The sequence below is a fragment of the Pseudophryne corroboree genome, chromosome 2 (genome assembly GCF_028390025.1).
Source record: "Pseudophryne corroboree isolate aPseCor3 chromosome 2, aPseCor3.hap2, whole genome shotgun sequence".
Taxonomy (NCBI): domain Eukaryota; kingdom Metazoa; phylum Chordata; class Amphibia; order Anura; family Myobatrachidae; genus Pseudophryne; species Pseudophryne corroboree.
In genome coordinates, this window is record NC_086445.1 from 230,571,826 (window position 1) to 230,592,364 (window position 20,539).

The 20,539-nt window shown below is 44.9% G+C and overlaps 1 protein-coding gene across 2 annotated transcripts in view; it reads right to left on the minus strand.

The window, feature by feature from the left end:
• Positions 1–20,539, minus strand: part of NAB2 (NGFI-A binding protein 2) — a 110,746-nt gene that overhangs the window by 18,000 nt on the left and 72,207 nt on the right. For both annotated transcript variants that reach the window (XM_063952437.1, XM_063952438.1), the window contains exons 4-6: positions 19,915–19,966; positions 17,917–18,031; positions 9,180–9,377 (exon numbers count right to left, since the gene is read on the minus strand). In XM_063952437.1, coding sequence (XP_063808507.1) covers positions 9,180–9,377; positions 17,917–18,031; positions 19,915–19,966 — 365 coding nt within the window. The remainder of the gene's footprint in view (positions 1–9,179; positions 9,378–17,916; positions 18,032–19,914; positions 19,967–20,539) is intronic.

Below are 20,539 nucleotides of genomic sequence, written 5' to 3' on the forward strand. Positions count from 1 at the left end.
GCTATAGGAGTATGGTTCATTTTTTGTTGTTGTTCACTCTAAAGGTGGACAAAGTAGTGGTAATGGGGAATGGCAAAGTAGCCAAAAAGCAGGGTCTGTGGGTACTGTTGCATTTAAAAATTGCTGGGATATAGAAATTACATCTGTCCAAAAATCTGATAGACTGGGGCAGTCCCACCAGATGTGGATTAAGGTGCCCAAGGCAGTAGAGCATCGCCAACATGTGCTGGGAATGAATGGAAACATAGCACGGAGCAAGGAGAGGTGTCTGTACCAGCACATTAGAATCTCATATTGTGTTTCCTTCACTGTCACACAGATAGAAGGAAAATTATTTTCCAATTAATTTTAGATACAGTTAAACCTAAATGACTTACCCAACCTGGGCAAAGGTTGGGATAGAGGTAGATTGCTTATTTTGCAAGAGTTTGTAAACTGCAGCCACTAGGTGGGAAGAGGACTGGGGAGAGACAAATAGCGACTTTAAAAGAGGTCAGGTCACTTCCAGCAAGGCTTAGTCTATCTGATGTGGTTAAAAAGTGTCTAGCTTGCAAAAACTTCCAGAAAGTGGAATATCCACTTTATCGTAAACCTCTGAAAATTGTTTAACACCAGAGGCAGTCACCAGTTGACCAACTCTAAAAAGACCTGCAAAGTGCCATCTGGAAAAATGAGAGGAAGTCAGGCATGGGGGAAAGCTGGAGTTCACCAGAAAAGAGGTCAGAGGGCCAAAGATGGAAAAGATGAAGGGGAGACCCCGTAGAACTTTCCAGGTGAAGAGCATGGGTGAGATCATCAGATGGAAAGGAGAGACCTTAGGTAGAGCGGGTAGCCAAGGAATTATTTCTGGGTGTTGCTGCATGTAAAAGCCCTCCAATGTAACCCACTGCTTTATGTCTCTATAAATCATCCAATCAAGGATCCTGTTGAGGAGAACAGCATGTTAACATGTTTTGACATCTGGAAGTTGAAGACCTCCCACCCGATTAGGCCATGATGATATATCTCCTCTAATTCTAGGTCTGTTGTGTGACCAGCCAAACTGTCAAATCAAAAGGTGAAGTGAATGAAACCAGGAATCAGGCACTTGTATCGGCAAGGCCTGGAAAACATAAAGTAGTTTAGGAAGCATGTTCATTTTGATCACATTTTTTCTACCTAACCAGGAAAGCCGTTTCAAATACCAACAGTTAGAATCAATACGTATAGAGAGAAGTGGGAGAAAATTCATGTGGAACAGTCATGATAAATGTCTAGCTTAATTCCAAGATACAGTGTGTTATGTGAGTAGAGTGCCAGGAAAAAAGAAAAGCATGTTGGAGACCAGTGACAGTGGACAGGGAGGAGGTGATATTAAGAGCACCAGACTTCTAGAAATTTACAAGACATTAGACAGGTTCCCAAATTTCTCAAATTCCAGCATTATGTGTGGGAGGGAAATGACCGACTGGGATATGATAGCTAGCAACTCATCAGCCAGTTTATGCTCCACATCTCCATCCTGAATACCAGATGTGTCTCCTTACATCTTTACCCTAGATGTGAACGCATTGCGGGCCAAAGATAGTGGTATGGCGTTTGTGGGTGCGTGTGTATGTATGCACCCGCTGTTTAGACCGTAACCACATCAGTGCAGTTGCAAGCAACAGGACTAGGACGCTCCCACTGCTTATGTATGGAGGGGGGCCCAGTGGCACTTTACAGGACCAGCTAGCGGGATGTTATGCTCCCGCTACCCATAGTTAACTGGCTTAACGTTGCAGCAATCTAGGTCATGTGCATACCGCGATAAGTAGCACATCAAAGGGGTTGTGGCGGTGCACATTCGCATCGTGAAAACGCCACATTATGCCACTGTTTTGGGAAAAGATGTGTAAGGACACATCTGTATGTGGATTTGCCTGAATAGCTCTCGCCAGGGCTTCTATACAAAGAACAAATATCAATGGAGATAATGGGCAGCCCCGTCAAGTACCATTGCTAATACGAAATGAGTACAATAGGGCACCATTAACTTGTACTCCCGCTGATGGGGTTCTATAGAGTTATATATATTGGTAGATGCTCAATTAGCTTAGTGATATCATTCAGGTGCTCGAAAGGGAGGGGTATTTCTATAGAGTGCCAGAATCCTAGGAAGGGCAAAAGGGCCCAGTCCGATGTGTCCGAGAACAGATCTCATAAAGGTCCAACTAATCCTATCAAATGCTTTTTCAGCATCCGTAGAGAATAGTGGGGGTTTGACCTTGAGAGGCTACTGTAATTGGATCAAGCTGAGGACTTTGGTTGTATTGTTCCTAGCCTCGCAACCTCGAATAAAACCCACCTGATACCCATGGAATAATTACTGGAGCAGGAAGTTAAGGGATGACAGAAATGTGGGTTCTAAAGACTGATGAAAAAATTGAGCATCTTTAGAGAGACCATTGAAAGCGTAGAGGAGCATGATGGGTAAGCTACAGTAACACCGTCAGGACCAGGGCTCTTGCCCGAGGGGGATGAGGAAATAGCCTGTTCTTGCAAGGTGAAGGAGGGTTCTAGTGCATCGCTATCAGAAGGGGAGATTGTGGGGAAAGACACAGAGGAGTGATAATCCAAAACTTCCTGGGAAGAAGGAGGATGATCTGATCAGGAGAAAGAAATAGCCAGGTTGTATAATGTTGAATAATATTGCTTAAAGCAGAAAACAATTTTAGACATTTGTGAATAAGCAAGCAGCAGATTATGCATTTATTTTTTTTATTACTATTATTATTATTATCAGTTTCTTATATAGCACAACATATTCCATTGCGCTTTACAATTAGAACAGTAATAGAATAAAACTGGGCAAAAACAGACAGAGGTAGGAAGGCCCTGCTCACAAGCTTACAATCTATAGGGAAATAGGCATTGATACACAAGGATATATGCTACTTATTGCATAATGGTCCACCAGATTGCTAGGTTCTTAATGGGTTGTATGATATGATCACCCAGCAATGTAGGCCAAGGGTCAGGAGGGTGTGAGAGTAAAGAAAGACAAAATATGTGGGGTTATGTGTACTGCACAGAGAGGATGTAATTAGATAGGGAAGCATTGAAGTTTATGTGGGTAGGTCTGGAATTTGATAGGCTTGTCTGAAGAGGTGAGTTTTCAAGAAACGTTTAAAGGAGACTAGAGGTGAGTCTTATTGTGCATGGGAGGACATTCCACAGAGTGGGTGAAGCCCGGATAAAATCCTGTAGTTTTGAGTGGGAACAAGTAATACATGTGGATGAGAGACGCAGATCTTGTGCAGAGTGGAGAGGTCTAATAGCCTTGTATGTAAGTAAAAATTTTTATTTATTACCGGGGGTATTTAGTGCCATCTAGACTACAAACTATTTACCCTTCTTGCTCTGATAGGTGCTGGAGGCTTTGTGGGCAACGGGGAACCATGCTGCAGTTTGGTGGTCCTGTACGCTTGTCCACCGCTACTGGCGACAGATTCATAAACTAATTTTGGATATCACCAATGTAGTTGTCCCTAACTCGCCCCTTTATTCTTTACTCTTGTGTCCTATTCCTGGCACCTCGAGCCAACAACTAAAACTGATTAAGCACATTTTAAACACAGCTAAATGCCAAATTGCGGCAAACTGGAAGTCCGTCACCCCTCCTACTCTCTCCGCCACTATTAATGCTATATGGTTCACATATAAATTAGGACGCATTATTAGCTGCCCTTCATGATACACCAAATAACTTTATTCACACTTGGATGCCCTGGACATTACACTTTAATGCAGGACCACCATTGACGACCATCTAACCCAACGACTGTATATGTCTAAACTTTATATTGTGAGCAATCTCGACTGGCCGACACTCCCCCCCCCCCCCCCCTTTGATTGTTCTCCCTTGCCTTCGCCTCCTTTTCTTTCTTTTCTCTCTTCTTCGTTTTACTCTATTTCTCTTTTTGTTTTTGTATAATGGTAATGCTGTTTTTGATAATTGGTTGATAGGATCACTAAGGGCCTTGATGTTACTATATCTTGTTGATACCCCATTTCTGTGTATCTCCTATATTGGTCCACATTCTTCTTACTGTTCTTGTTTTTGTTCTTATCATTACAAAAAAAAAAAAGTATTTTTTATTTAATATGGTAGAATACCGGTAACCAATGGAGGGACTGACAGAGCGGATCTGCAGACGATGAACGTCTAGTGAGGAAGATTAGCCTCGCAGCTGCATTAAAAATGGATTGTAGTGGTGAAAGCCTATGTTTGGGAAGACCAGTAAGGAGACTATTGCAATAATCAATGCGGGAAATGATGAGTGCATGGATTAGAGTTTTTGCAGTGTCTTGTGTAAGATAAGGACGTATTTTGGATATGTTTTTTACATGCATGTAACACGATTTAGAGACAGATTGAATGTGTGGACAGTTCAGAGTCAAGTATGATACCTAGGCAGCGAGCTTGTGGGGTAGGGTGGATAGTGGCATTGTCAACAGTTCTGGAGATATCAGGTTGGTAACTACTCTTGGCTGGCGGTAAAATCATTAATTCTGTTTTGGAAATGTTGAGTTTGAGGTGGCGAGATGACATCCAAGATGAAATGGCAGACAGGCATTCAATGACACGGACCAATACAGATGGTGATAAATCTGGGGAGGATAGGTAGATTTGAGTATGATCAGCTTACATATGATACTGAAATCCGTTGGAACTGATTAGCTTGCCAAGAGATGAGGTATAGATTGAGAAAAGCAGAGGACCTAAGACCTTGCGGTACTCCAACTGATAGAGGTAGAAAAGAGGAGGTAGAATCAGAGAAGTGAACACTGAAAGAGTGATTAGATAGGTAGGATGAGAACCAAATAAGGGGTATGTTCTGAAGACCTAGGTATTTTAGTGTTTGTATGAGAAGAGAGTGGTCAACAGTGTCAAAAGCAGCAGAGATATCTAGAAGAATAAGAAGTGTGTAATGGCCTTTCGATCTAGCAGTGACTAGGTCATTCACTACTCTGGTCAGTGCCGTCTCTGTGGAGTGTTGGGCACGAAAGTCTGACTGAAGTGGGTCCAGTAAGTTGTGGGAGTTAAGAAAGTGTGTAAGGCGAGTGTAGGCAAGTCTCTCAAGTAGCTTGGAGAGACATGGGAGCTGAGAGATGGGATGGTAGTTAGAGAGTGTGTTTGGGTCAGAATTGTGTTTTTTTTTTCAGAATGGGAATAATCACTGCATGCTTAAACAGAGAAGGAAAGATACCAGTAGAGAGAGATTATAGATTTTAGTTAAGGTTGGGATAAGCATAGGAGACAAAGTTTTACTGAGGGGAGCTAGTGGAGTAGGAGGATGAAAAGAATGTTGATACTTCATCTTCACTTGTGGGATCCAATGTAGAGCTCAGGTTAATAATTTACCTGGTTTATTGCCACACTAGTAAAATCGGTTCTTCTTACACTTCTGCATTGACTGCTTAATACCATCAAAGAGCAGTTTATTAAGTCTCACACGTGCTTCTGCAAATTCCAAATATACATCTCTGGACAGGGAGGACTTATGAGAAGTCTCAAGAAGTTTAAACCGCTGAAGCAGAGTCCCTATTTGTGCTGTCTTTTGTTTTTTTACTATAGAAGCCAAGTTGAATAAATTTGCCTCGGAGGACACATTTATGTGCTTCCCAAAGTGCAAGCTATATCAGGGGACTCGTTGTAGACAATGTAATCAGTGAGAGCAGAGTAGACGTCAGATGTACAATAAGTGTAATCACTGAGACGTCAAATCCAGTGTCCAGGAGATGGTTGTGGTAAAGATAATGTCATCAAAACGGGGGCATGATCAGACCAGGTGATACTGTAAGTTCAATTGACGCATGTAGAAGGAGATGGAGATGCCTATGGCTCAAAAGTAAATAATCTAATCTGGAGTAAACCCTGTGAGTGAGTGAATAAAAAGAATAGTCACAACCAGTAGGGTGCAGAGTTCTCCAAGAGTCGGCCACCTGGTGATCATAAAAGACCATTCTAACTTGATGGTATTTAACAGTGGAAAATCTAGGGGAGTTATTAAAAGACCAACTAAGGGATCCAATTGAGGTCACCTCCCAGAACAGTAATGTCTTTCAAATAGGATTCAAGGAGGTCATGTTGGGATTTAAAGAAAGCGTGTTGAGCTTGGTTAGGAGCGTAAATGACAATGAATGTGAAGTAGTGAAAAATCTGGCAATTGATCAAAAGGAGTCTACTCTGGACCAGCCTATGTACGGATGCTAGCGTCATGAAGTCTTCTAGAAAACAATATTGCAGCATCTTTGTATTTCCCTTCAAGACTGTTACTGAAAAGGCAGTGGGGAAGTGGCGATCGCTTAGAGAGGGAGCCTGTGAACTATTCTTAAAATTAGTTTCTCAAATCATGGCTACAGTACATCAACTCTATCCACTCATAAGGAGCAAAGTAATTTAGACTGTATTTCTGGGATGTTTAGGCCTAGGGCATTAATGAAGGAAATTATAATATTATCTGCAGTAGTTATTACGAATAATAAAAGAAAAATAAAAGTTATGGTTCCCAGGACAAAGAGAGGGAAAATGGGATATAAAAGGTAGAAAGAGAGGGGAAAAAAGGGGGAAAAAAGAAAATAAGACAAAACAACAAACAGCAACATTGATAGTCCTGCAACAGGAATACTGGAAAAGACAACATGATCCAGTGTCTCGGAGGAAAGTAACATAAAGGTGCGGGAAGGGGGCAAAAGGTAGTCAGTGTCAAACAGAGCCCCTAAAGGAGCATATGAACAAATCTAACTATGAAGACATCATACACAAACAGAAACAGTGCAGAAATAAGTACACAGAAGTATCCAAATAGATTAACCTAGAAAAATAATAGCATTCAACCAAATAACAGTAGGAAAGAGAAAACATCCCACTAAGGGAGGTAATCTATCAGTGTCTATATGCAACAGGCAAAGTCATAAGGTGAGGAAAAATAATCAGGGGTGCTGTAAATCTGAAGTCAGCAGGGTCATAAGGACAAAAGCCAAGTCCCCATAAACATATACAGTTCCGAATACCAGAGCCACTAAAGATATACATGTAAAGTGGTGAGGATAGTCGCTACCATAGAAATTAGGAGCCCGCCGAATCAGAATTGGAAGGCAGACCACTCAGCCTCCTCCTGGAATGATGCATGTTATGCCATGAGGTAGGTGTCTCCAGGCATTGAGATAACTCCAGCTGGATCAGAGGGTCTTTCCAGTCAGGTGTATCAATCTGTGGCAGGGCCAGAGCTGAACAAACGGAGGCAAAAGGAGACACAGAGAGTGTCACTTGGAGATGAAAAGGAAAATCCCAATAGTATTTAAGCTGACGTTTGCGAAATTCATCCGTCAGTGGTTTTAAAGCTTTGCATTGTTGAAGCGTGTGCCAAGATAAGTCCTGGTAGATGTAAATAGTGTCTCCATTGAAATCAACACCATCCAATTGCCTGACTTTACACATTATCTCTTCCTTTTGAGTAAAATAATGTAAATGACAAATGACGTTCCGGGGTCTGTCAGTGGAGGCCTAAGAGCTTGTTATGCTCTGCCAAAGACTTTCGTATCATATGGGTCATTGTCCAGAATCTCAATGAAGAGCTTCATCAAGGCATCAATTAGCCCAGATTGCGGGGCCTCCTTGGGAAGACTACTAATTTGGATGTTGTTCTTCTAACCCACATAGATTTCAAGGAACATATCTCAGCGGACTGAACAGAGATGATATCCTTCAGTGAACGGGAGAAAGCCGCTGAAGATTCTTCACTGTCCTCTAAGGTAGTGAGGCAGAGACTAGGGAACGATCATGCTTAATCGTAGCCACCACTTGTCTTACAGTGTCCTGTAGGTCCTGTTTGGTCGGTAGCGTCTTAATGTAGGTCAAGATTTTTTTTATTTCACTGCTGAGATTTGAGAAATGAACAAGGACAGGGACCTCTGTGGAGAGTGAGCTCGGAGGATTAGACGGGGTGGGGGAAGATTTAGAAGCATCCAAATCAGGACCTTGTCTAGAAGGGGTAGGTTGGCGGAAAGGCTTCATGTCTGACTGAAGCATGGAATCCCTGGAGCGAGAACTGTCATCTTTCTGAGCAAATTTCTTATTCTTGACTATATTGAGAAATGGCAGCATATGCAAGCTTATAGGAGACTGTTCAGCTATTAACCCAGAAAATTAACGCGTAATAGACAATCAGCATAGAAATGCTGGACAATAGAAATATCACAAATTGTTAAAAAATGTAAATATAAAAGGCAAACATAATTCCAAGTGTGGACACTAGATGGCACTGATAATCCAAAAAAGGAGTATATCAGTGAGAAAAGGTGAATAATGCAATCAGTAATTCACAGTATTAATAGAAATGCATGAGGCTTGCAAATAACGATTTTGTCCAAGGTAGAGTGGTCAATAAATCAGCAGAGATCGTCAAGACTGTGGCAAACACTGTCCCCTCTTTAGAATCTTCACAGATAGGGAGAGACCAGGCACTATAACAGGGCTGGAACAAATAAGGAAATCGAAGATATGCATTCACCAGGCACTGAAAGATCCAGCAGGATCGTAAGGTTAACTACCGGGCAGCAAAATAAGGTGCTGGCAGTTCACAGGGACCAAAAGCACCCGCAGAATAGGTGGCGAGCGGCAGAGTGAGCACTGTGCAAGGACCGGCCAGCAGCAGCTATGGAGGGGAGTGATCCACAGTCTGGGGCAGTGAAGAGCAAGCTGCCCTATTTCCAGCTTGCATGGATAGCTAGTGTCAGGTGAGCAACCTCAGCGTGGGGTAGCGGAGCAAAAGGGCCGGGTCCACTGCGAATGCTGGACCTCGCTAGAAATCCAGTCGCAGGCTACACCTTGGGGGGACAGGCCGCAACCTAGACCATATCACTATTTGTGCCAGGCAGGTAGAGGCAAGGGGTGTTTAAAGGGTGCACTGATAACCCTGCAAGGGTGTCATGAGGAAGAAAAAAAAATTATGCTAGACAGGAGCTGCTAACAAGCAAGTCTTGCTCGGCTGCCTTCCTGGCCATGCTCCCATCAATTGTTAATTTGCATTTAAATTTCTGTTTCTCCTTTCTTTCTCACTCTCATTTTTCTCCAGTTGTAATTGTTGCTATTACTAATGATAATATAAGATTGACTATTCTGCTTATTACTGAAGTGAAGCACATCTCCTCACCTGAAATGTGAGGTGTACCAGGCACACAGAGACTGAGGCGGCCCAATCTGTCACGTGACACAAGCCTGGCCAGTCGTAAACCTTCGTCCATTAGAGTCTGCTGCAGAAGTTGTCTACTCCAAGGAGCTGGATGTGGTAGAGCAAGAGATAGGTCTGTAGGGGGAGCTCCAGGGGAGGTGGGTATTCTTACTGTCACAGCTGTATGCAAAAAAGACATGAATTTATAAATTAATAGACATCAACAGATATGAATGTAAGCAGGGGCGGATCCAGAAGAAAATGATAGGGGGGCACCATAGAAGGGGCAAGTACATTTGCGTGCGGCTTCGGTGCATGTGAGGTGGCGCTTCTTATACAATGCCCACAGTTGTAGCGCTCATTATGCAATGTCCACTGTACTGGTAGTGCCCCTTATATAGACCCCATAGTAGTGGTGCCCCTTATGCAATGCCCGTATTGCCCCCAGTAGTAATGTTGCCTGTAGTAATGCCCCCAGTCATTTAGCGCCCTAGTAGTTATGCGCCCAGTGATAATGCCCCTGCAGTTATGACCCCAGTAGTTTACCCTCCCCCCTTTAGTTTAGCCTCCCAGTGGTAATGACCCCAGTAGTTTGCCTGCTTGTAGTTTAGCCCCCAGTAGTAATGCCCCCCTGTAGTATGCCCCATTGTAGTTTAGCCCCTGTAGTTATGCCCCCCTTGTAGTTTAGCCCCCAGTAGTAATGCCCCCAGTAGTTTGGTCCCTGTAGTTATGCCCCCCTGCAGTTTAGCGCCAAGTAGTAATGCCCCTGTAGTTACGCCGCCAGTAGTAATGCCCCTGTAGTTTGCCCCCAGTAGTTAGTCCCTTTGTAGTTGGCCCCCAGTAATAATGTCCCCCAGTAGTGTGCCCCCAGTAGATGCCCCCCAGTATTAATGTTCCCCAGTAGTAATGCCCCCTAGGAGTTTGCCCCCAATAGATGACCCCCCAGTAGTAATGCCCCCCAGTAATAATGTCCCCAGTTGTAATACACCCAGTAGATGCCACCAGTAATAATGTCCCCCAGTAGTTTGCCCCCAGTAAAAATGTCCCCCAGTAGTTGCCCCCAGTAGTAATGCCCCAGTAGATGACCCCCAGTAGTAATGCCCCCAGTAGATGCCCCCCAGTAATAATGCCCCCAGTAGTAATGCCCCCCAGTAGTAATGCCCCTTGTTGATGCCCCCAGTAGTAATGCCCCCAGTAGATGCTCCCCCAGTAATAATGCCCCCAGTAGTAATGCCCCCCACCCAGTAGTAATGTCCCTTGTTGATACCCCCAGTAGTAATGCCCCCAGTAGATGCTCCCTCAGTAATAATGCCCCCAGTAGTAATGCCCCCCCCCACCCAGTAGTAATGTCCCTTCTTGATGCCCCCCAGTAGTAATGTCCCCCCCCCCCGTAGTTTGCCCCCAGTAGATGCCCCCGCTGCACTGAGGAAGAGAAAACACAAGCCCCGTTCCCGCTTCCAGACCGCTGCAGTCCTCCTCTTGGCGTCCGCTCCTCAGCACTATGAGAGAGATGTCATGACTGAAGTCTCTCCCATAGCGCACGCCGCACAGTGACAGCGCCGGAGGCAGGAGCTCAGTACTGAGCTCCTGCCTCCGGCGAGGAGAGACGGGCGCCCGCTGGTAACACAATCCCAGCGGGCGCCCGTCATCTCCCTGTGCGGCGCTGGAAGGGGGGGGGGGGGGGGGGACACAGAGACGGAGGCCACAAATGACAGGGGGGGCACGGGCCCGAGTGCCCCCCCCTTGGATCCGCCACTGAATGTAAGGCATGTATACATATATACAACCAAGAGAAATGAGAGGGCTCCTAGAGGGGTATGATGATAGTCAGCTAAGACTAGTACCTAGTTTGTATATAGCAAGACTGACATTAAAAGATTATGCATAGTTTTTGGTTAGTCTGTAGATGTCAGATAGAGCCGGTTAGATGTTTTCTACAAATATTTACATATCTGGCAAATTCTGACAAATTTTTTATCTCTCAGTATTTATGCCATGGGGTGTAGACAATATGGACAATGTAGCTTTTTATATGGGAGTAATTGCTGCTTCCGTACTACAGTGACTGTAGTAGTGACTGCACAGTGACACTCTATGACTGTGCTTCCTCCTGCATTTTCCAAGTAAGGAGCTTGATGCCTAACAGCAGGACCAGATACAGGGGAGTTAAAGGACGTACACTGTATCTCCTTCCCTCCTACCGTTATTCAATGCAATCTTCATGTAGTAGTTAGATATGTGTCACAGCCACCATGCACTTTTAGGGGCATATTCAGGTGGCCCTGATAATTTTTCGGGGAAAAAATACTGTGGGGTTTTTTTTTGCAAATTTTGCCCGACGTTTAGTTTTCGGCAATTAAATTAATCCCCATTGTTTAAATTTTCTGGAGAAAATAAGATTTTACTTACCGATAAATCTATTTCTCGTAGTCCGTAGTGGATGCTGGGACTCCGTAAGGACCATGGGGAATAGCGGCTCCGCAGGAGACAGGGCACAAAATAAAAGCTTAAGGATCAGGTGGTGTGCACTGGCTCCTCCCCCTATGACCCTCCTCCAAGCCTCAGTTAGGATACTGTGCCCGGACGAGCGTACATAATAAGGAAGGATATTGAATCCCGGGTAAGACTCATACCAGCCACACCAATCACACCGTACAACTCGTGATCTGAACCCAGTTAACAGTATGATAAACGCAAAGGAGCCTCTGAAAAGATGGCTCACAACAATAATAACCCGAATTTTTGTAACAATAACTATATACAAGTATTGCAGACAATCCGCACTAGGGATGGGCGCCCAGCATCCACTACGGACTACGAGAAATAGATTTATCGGTAAGTAAAATCTTATTTTCTCTGACGTCCTAGTGGATGCTGGGACTCCGTAAGGACCATGGGGATTATACCAAAGCTCCCAAACGGGCGGGAGAGTGCGGATGACTCTGCAGCACCGAATGAGAGAACTCCAGGTCCTCCTCAGCCAGGGTATCAAATTTGTAGAATTTAGCAAACGTGTTTGCCCCTGACCAAGTAGCTGCTCGGCAAAGTTGTAAAGCCGAGACCCCTCGGGCAGCCGCCCAAGATGAGCCCACTTTCCTTGTGGAATGGGCTTTTACTGATTTTGGCTGTGGCAATCCTGCCACAGAATGTGCAAGCTGAATTGTACTACAAATCCAACGAGCAATCATCTGCTTTGAAGCAGGAGCACCCAGCTTGTTGGGTGCATACAGGATAAACAGCGAGTCAGATTTTCTGACTCCAGCCGTCCTGGAAACATATATTTTCAAGGCCCTGACAACGTCAAGCAACTTAGAGTCCTCTAAGTCCCTGGTAGCCGCAGGTACCACAATAGGTTGGTTCATGTGAAATGCAGAAACCACCTTAGGTAGAAATTGAGGACGAGTCCTCAATTCCGCCCTGTCAGAATGAAAAATTAAGTAAGGGCTTTTATATGATAAAGCCGCCAATTCTGACACACGCCTGGCTGAAGCCAAGGCTAACAGCATCGACACCTTCCATGTGAGATATTTTAAGTCCACAGTGGAAAGTGGTTCAAACCAATGTGACTTTAGAAAACTCAACACAACATTGAGATCCCAAGGTGCCACTGGAGGCACAAAAGGAGGCTGTATGTGCAGCACCCCTTTTACAAATGTCTGAACTTCAGGTACTGAAGCCAGTTCTTTCTGGAAGAAAATCGACAGGGCCGAAATTTGAACCTTAATGGACCCTAATTTTAGGCCCATAGACAGTCCTGTTTGCAGGAAATGAAGGAAACGACCCAGTTGAAATTCCTCTGTAGGGGCCTTCTTGGCCTCACACCACGCAACATATTTACGCCAAATGCGGTGATAATGTTTTGCGGTTACGTCCTTCCTGGCTTTGACCAGAGTAGGGATGACTTCTTCTGGAATGCCTTTTTCCCTCAGGATCCGGCGTTCAACCGCCATGCCGTCAAACGCAGCCGCGGTAAGTCTTGGAACAGACAAGGCCCCTGCAGTAGCAGGTCCTTTCTTAGAGGTAGAGGCCACGGCTCGTCCGTGAGCATCTCTTGAAGTTCCGGGTACCAAGTCCTTCTTGGCCAATCCGGAACCACGAGTATAGTTCTTACTCCTCTCCTTCTTATGATTCTCAGTACTTTTGGTATGAGAGGTAGAGGAGGGAACACATACACTGACTGGTACACCCACGGCGTTACCAGAGCGTCCACTGCTATTGCCTGAGGGTCCCTTGACCTGGCGCAATATCTGTCCAGTTTTTTGTTTAGACGTGACGCCATCATGTCCACCTTTGGTTTTTCCCAACGGTTTACAATCAGGTGGAAGACTTCTGGGTGAAGTCCCCACTCTCCCGGGTGAAGGTCGTGTCTGCTGAGGAAGTCTGCTTCCCAGTTGTCCACTCCCGGAATGAACAATGCTGACAGCGCTATCACATGATTTTCCGCCCAGCGAAGAATCCTTGCAGCTTCTGCCATTGCCCTCCTGCTTCTCGTGCCGCCCTGTCTGTTTACGTGGGCGACTGACGTGATGTTGTCCGATTGGATCAACACCGCCTGACCCTGAAGCAGAGGTTTTGCTTGACTTAGGGCATTGTAAATGGCCCTTAGTTCCAGAATGTTTATATGAAGAGATGTTTCCATGCTTGACCACAAGCCTTGGAAATTCCTTCCCTGTGTGACTGCTCCCCAGCCTCTCAGGCTGGCATCCGTGGTTACCAGGATCCAATCCTGAATGCCAAATCTGCGGCCCTCTAGTAGATGAGCACTCTGCAGCCACCACAGGAGAGACAACCTTGTCCTTGGCGACAGGGTTATCCGCTGATGCATCTGCAGATGCGATCCGGACCATTTGTCCAGTAGATCCCACTGAAACGTTCTTGCATGGAATCTTCCGAATGGAATCGCTTCGTAGGAAGCCACCATTTTTCCCAGGACCCTCGTGCACTGATGCACTGAGACCTGGCCTGGTTTTAGGAGGTTCCTGACTAGCTCGGATAACTCCCTGGCCTTCTCCTCTGGGAGAAACACCTTCTTCTGGACTGTGTCCAGAATCATTCCTAGGAACAGTAGACGTGTCGTTGGAATCAGCTGCGATTTTGGAATATTTAGAATCCACCCGTGCTGACGTAACACTACCTGAGATAGTGCTACTCCGACTTCTAACTGTTCCCTGGATCTTGCCCTTATCAGGAGATCGTCCAAGTAAGGGATAATTAAAATGCCTTTTCTTCGTAGAAGAATCATCATTTCGGCCATTACCTTGGTAAAGACCCGAGGTGCCGTGGACAATCCAAACGGCAGCGTCTGAAACTGATAATGACAGTTTTGTACTACAAACCTGAGGTACCCTTGGTGAGAAGGGTATATTGGGACGTGGAGATAAGCATCTTTGATGTCCAGAGACACCATATAGTCCCCTTCTTCCAGGTTCGCTATCACTGCTCTGAGTGACTCCATCTTGAATTTGAACCTTTTTATGTAAGTGTTCAAGGATTTCAGATTTAAAATTGGTCTCACCGAGCCGTCCGGCTTCGGTACCACAAACAGCGTGGAATAATACCCCTTTCCCTGTTGCAGGAGGGGTACCTTGATTATCACCTGCTGGGAATACAGCTTGTGAATGGCTTCCAAAACTGCCTCCCTGTCGGAGGGAGACTTTGGTAAAGCAGACTTCAGGAACCGACGAGGGGGAAACGCCTCGAATTCCAGTTTGTACCCCTGCGATACTACCTGTAGAATCCAGGGATCCACTTGCGAGTGAGCCCATTGCGCGTTGAAATTCTTGAGACGAGCCCCCACCATATCTGAGTCTGCTTGTAAAGCCCCAGCGTCATGCTGAAGACTTGGCAGAAGCAGGGGAGGGCTTCTGCTCCTGGGAAGCGGCTGCACGGTGCAGTCTTTTTCCTCTTCCTCTGCCCCGGGGCAGAAAGGAGTGGCCTTTTGCTCGCTTGTACTTATGGGAACGAAAGGACTGAGTTTGAAAAGACGGTGTCTTTTTCTGCTGATGTGAAGTGATCTGGGGTAAAAAGGTGGATTTCCCAGCCGTTGCCGTGGCCACCAGGTCCGATAGACCAGCCCCAAATAACTCCTCCCCTTTATACGGCAATACTTCCATGTGCCGTTTGGAATCCGCATCCCCTGACCACTGTCGCGTCCATAACGCTCTTCTGGCAGAGATGGACATAGCACTTACTCTTGATGCCAGGGTGCAAATATCCCTCTGTGCATCACGCATATATAGCAATGCATCCTTTAAATGTTCTATAGTTAACAAAATATTGTCCCTATCCAGGGTATCAATATTCTCAGTCAGGGAATCCGACCATGCGACTCCAGCACTGCACATCCAGGCTGAGGCGATTGCTGGTCGCAGTATAACACCAGTATGTGTGTATATACTTTTTAGGATATTTTCCAGCCTTCTATCAGCTGGTTCTTTGAGGGTGGCCGTATCAGGAGACGGTAACGCTACTTGTTTAGATAAACGTGTGAGCGCCTTATCTACCCTAGGGGGTGTTTCCCAACGCGCCCTAACCTCTGGCGGGAAGGGATATAATGCTAATAATTTATTAGAAATTAGCTGTTTTTTTATCGGGGGAAACCCACGCTTTATCACACACCTCATTTATTTCCTCTGACTCAGGAAAAACTATTCGTAGTTTTTTCACACCCCACATAATACCCTTCTTTGTGGTACTTGTAGTGTCAGAAAGGTTCAATGCCTCTTTCATTGCCGTGATCATGTAACGTGTGGCCCTACTGGACATTACGTTTGTCTCGTCACCGTCGACACTAGACTCAGTATCTGTGTCAGGGTCTGTGTCGACCCACTGAGGTAACGGGCGTTTTAGCGCCCCTGACGGTGTCTGAGACGCCTGGACAGGCACTAATTGATTTGCCGGCTGTCTCATGTCGTCAACAGTTTTTTGCAAATTGCTGACATTATCACTTAATTGTTTAAATACAATCATCCAGTCAGGTGTCGACTCCCTAGGGGGTGACATCACCAACACAGGCAACTGCTCCGCCTCCACATCATTTTCCTCCTCATACATGTCGACACACGCGTACCGACACACAGCACACACACCGGGAATGCTCTGATAGAGGACAGGACCCCACTTAGCCCTTTGGAGAGACAGAGGGAGAGTCTGCCAGCACACACCCAGCGCTATATATATACAGGGATAACCTTATATAAGTGTTATTCCCTTATAGCTGCTGTTATTATCGTTATTTGCTGCCAAAAATGCCCCCCCTTCTCTTTTTTACCCTGATTCTGAAGCAGGACTGCAGGGGAGAGTCAGGGAGCCGTCCTTCCAGCGGAGCTGTGAGGGAAAATGGCGCTTGTGTGCTGAGGAGATAGGCTCCGCCCCTTCACGACGTCCTTATCTCCCGCTTTTTTGTGTAAAAATGGCAGGGGTTAAAATACATCCATATAGCCCAGGAGCTATATGTGATGTATTCTTTTTGCCACCTAAGGTATATACTGTTATATTGCGTCTCAGGGCGCTCCCCCCCAGCGCCCTGCACCCTCAGTGACCGGAGTGTGAAGTGTGCTGAGAGCAATGGCGCACAGCTGCGGTGCTGTGCGCTACCTTAGTCTGAAGACAGGATGTCTTCTGCCGCCGATTTCACCGGACCTCTTCGTCTCTTCTGGCTCTGTAAGGGGGACGGCGGCGCGGCTCCGGTGACCCATCCAGGCTGTACCTGTGATCGTCCCTCTGGAGCTAATGTCCAGTAGCCTAAGAAGCCCAATCCACTCTGCACGCAGGTGAGTTCGCTTCTTCTCCCCTTAGTCCCACGATGCAGTGAGCCTGTTGCCAGCAGGACTCACTGAAAATAAAAAACCTAAAACTAAACTTTTATTCTAAGCAGCTCAGGAGAGCCACCTAGATTGCACCCTTCTCGGCCGGGCACAAAAATCTAACTGAGGCTTGGAGGAGGGTCATAGGGGGAGGAGCCAGTGCACACCACCTGATCCTTAAGCTTTTATTTTGTGCCCTGTCTCCTGCGGAGCCGCTATTCCCCATGGTCCTTACGGAGTCCCAGCATCCACTAGGACGTCAGAGAAAAACACATAGGATCTGGGATAAGTTCCCGGACCTGTGTATTTTCACCCAGGCTGATGGGGCTGGTTACCGGCAAGGGTGGGGGACATGATGAATAGTAACATCGTGCCTCTGAAACTGGCTTTATAATGTCTAAAATAGTTCTGCAAATCATCCTATTTACCTGCACACTTGTTCTTTTCCAGCTTCTCATTATTGATAACTAGATAACATCCACACATAGGGGTGCTTAAGGCCAGTACACACGGGGGAGAGATGTGTGCTGAGCTATCTAGCACAGACCGCTCAGCACACATCTCTCCCCCGCTCTGCACACAGCGCAATGTGTGCGGAGCGAGGGGGGGGTGCGGGGCTGCTCATTTCACCCAGTGGTGAAATGAGCGCTGTGCTAGATTGTGCTTGCATGCCAATCTTGCACCGGCGATAGCGCCACGCGGGGCCGCGCATCGCTATCGCTGTGAGGCATACACACGGACAGAGCCATGCTCAACTTCTAAGCAATCTAGCCAAATTACTTAGAATTTAAGCACGGATCTCTCAGTGTGTACCCCCTTTTAGTCTTAGGAAAGCTGAAAGCTAGTCTAACCCACCCTAAGCCTTATCCAACTCCATATATTGATATATTTTGTACAACAGCTGCAGGTCTCACCTTGCAAATGCCCATCCATGCTCTCCCCTGAAATGCTGCCACTGTCCTCTTCTAAGCTGTGTCGCACTGATGTGGTTACACTCTCTGATTCACCTTGCATTGATGCCTCCACAGCCTGAAGAAAATATATTAGAATGGTATCACTCTTTGGATATTTACATTTATCTTCATCATCATCGTTATCATTACTAGTATGTCTAATACTAAAATAATCTCCAGACTATTTGTTGTGAAGCAGATTGGCTGAGACTACGTCAAGTATCACCTAGATAAAATGATCATGGAAAAATGTAAAACTTGTTTAACATAACCAGACAAAAATAAATATCTGACAGGTGATAGGGGAGTGGTGGCCAATCATGGGGGCGTTTCCATGCCAACCGGTAAAAAATGAATGGAACATTTTATGCGCTGAGGAGTGGAGCATTCTTTACCCTGCACAGCTGGCTTGGTCCCCTGCCAAACCCTTTAATAAGCATGGGCACAGGTAATTAATACCTGCCCCCCTCTTGGCACTCGTGATCATATACAATGAAAACTGCATTTCCCAAGTGAGCAGATGTGTTCACTCACCAGTTACAAGATGATGGCAACAATGACAAAGAGACATTTTAAGAAAATCATCTTTACTCATCTAAAAACAACTTTGAATATATTGCTGCCTGTATATATTAGAGAAAGCGGTCAACTTCCAAAATTATATTTCATTAAATAAACACTGTAAAAGACAGAGCTCATATATGTAAAAAGTAGATTTTCTCTGTAGTTTTCTTATCTATTTCAATATGTGAAACTAATATTTGTGTGATTTTAATTATGATTTGAATTGCTAAGTGTTGTATTATAGTGAGAACACATTCATTCCTGACTTACAGTAACAACCCGACTGTATAGTGATGTGAAGGGCTGCTTTATAGCCTCCACTTATTAATTATCAGGTCTGATCTTGGTATGATTTAACAATGTATGGGAAGTTTGTATATAAAATAGGGAGAAGAGAAACATTGCGGACACAATAAAAAATTAAGAATCATTTATTGGAATTTACAATCCAGAAGAGAAAGTTTGAAAGCTCATATGCTGTATGTGTAGCAATGTTAATTTGGGTATAAAATCCTGTAAATATATGTATGTTTCTATATGTATCATGTAAATATATGTATGTGTCTATAAGGGCTGGGTAATTATTATCATTTACCGGGATCAGTATGAAAGGCCGGCATACTGTATGCCTGATGTCAGTATACTGACATCGAATCCCACTCACCAGAATGCCCACAGAGGGAGAATCTCCTACCATGCCGGTATTCCGGCGGTGGGATTGTACCCCTGTCGGGATAACAGCATCAGTATTGCGATTGCCCGGGATGCCAACAGGTTAACTGCATACCTCATTTACCAATATTATTTGCAGAGATTATAGATACTGTGACTTCCTACTAAGATCCTCGTGCTGGAACAGCATCTCCAATAACAGCCAGTTCCAGTGAAGTCTTTACTAAATCGATATCACTTTCTTTTAGGTTCTCACACAGTCTATTCACTACGATGGGCTTGCACACACAGAGAAAATGTAGTGACAGGAGTGAGGGAGGGAGGGGGGACCACATGGAGCCTTTCGGAAATTGATAGTTTGCAGTAGTTTGGTTAAAGGAGGTGATATCTGTTATATCTTCTGCTTTAGGATATTAACAGCCCCAAAACTAATATTTGGATTAGTCACGGGAAATAAATGTTTAGTTTGGCATGGTTTAAGGCAAACAAATGCTACACAAATAAGCCAGTTATTCCTTAACACCTTTTAGGTTAAGATATTCATAAAATATATCAATCTGCTAATTTACAATCACTTTGCTTATTCCTTTAGGATAAATGTAGTCAACAGTACATGGCTTCATAGTACTCTCATAATGATTCTTCTGTGAATATAAAATCTGTCCATTTATCAAAACACAACTAAATACAGTATGCAGATCTTTTTTTATTGAATACCAATACCTCTTGCTTCAGTATTTTTGTTTGTCGCACACCTGTTTCTTCAGGGTTTAACCTGGAAGGAAAAAAACATGTAAGATACTGAAATATCAATGTAAGCCATGTGGTGGTAGCCAGCGCTCACACTTTCAACTGACGAATGGGATGGTTCAGAGTAGAACACTCAATTGACCGCTTTGTTAGTGCAGGTTCATAGATCAGGCAGAAACCATAAGAGATCACTCTCACTATGGACCACAGGCACAAATGGGTATGGGTTCACTGGAAACATCGGGTTCCATTCTGATCCCAGTTTACAGACTGTTACTAGTGTTACATGACATGACAATGTGGAAGGGGTCTTATATAGGTAACTCTATTGCTTCAATACCGACAACACAGTCCTGGAAAACAATGTAATCAATACCTGATGCCGCAAATAACAGCATTTTTGCTAAATTGGTGCACTATTTGCCAAGAAATTAGATTTAGTTCAAAAACAGCAAATGGTCACTGGTTACTTGGGATATATAAAACATTTCAGCAGAAACCTTTATGAAGGTGTGGTTCTGTCAGACAGAAAAGGCAGAGTAGAATGAATGAAGTACCTGAAACCTCCATATCTGCTGTGTCTCTTACTGGCCAACTA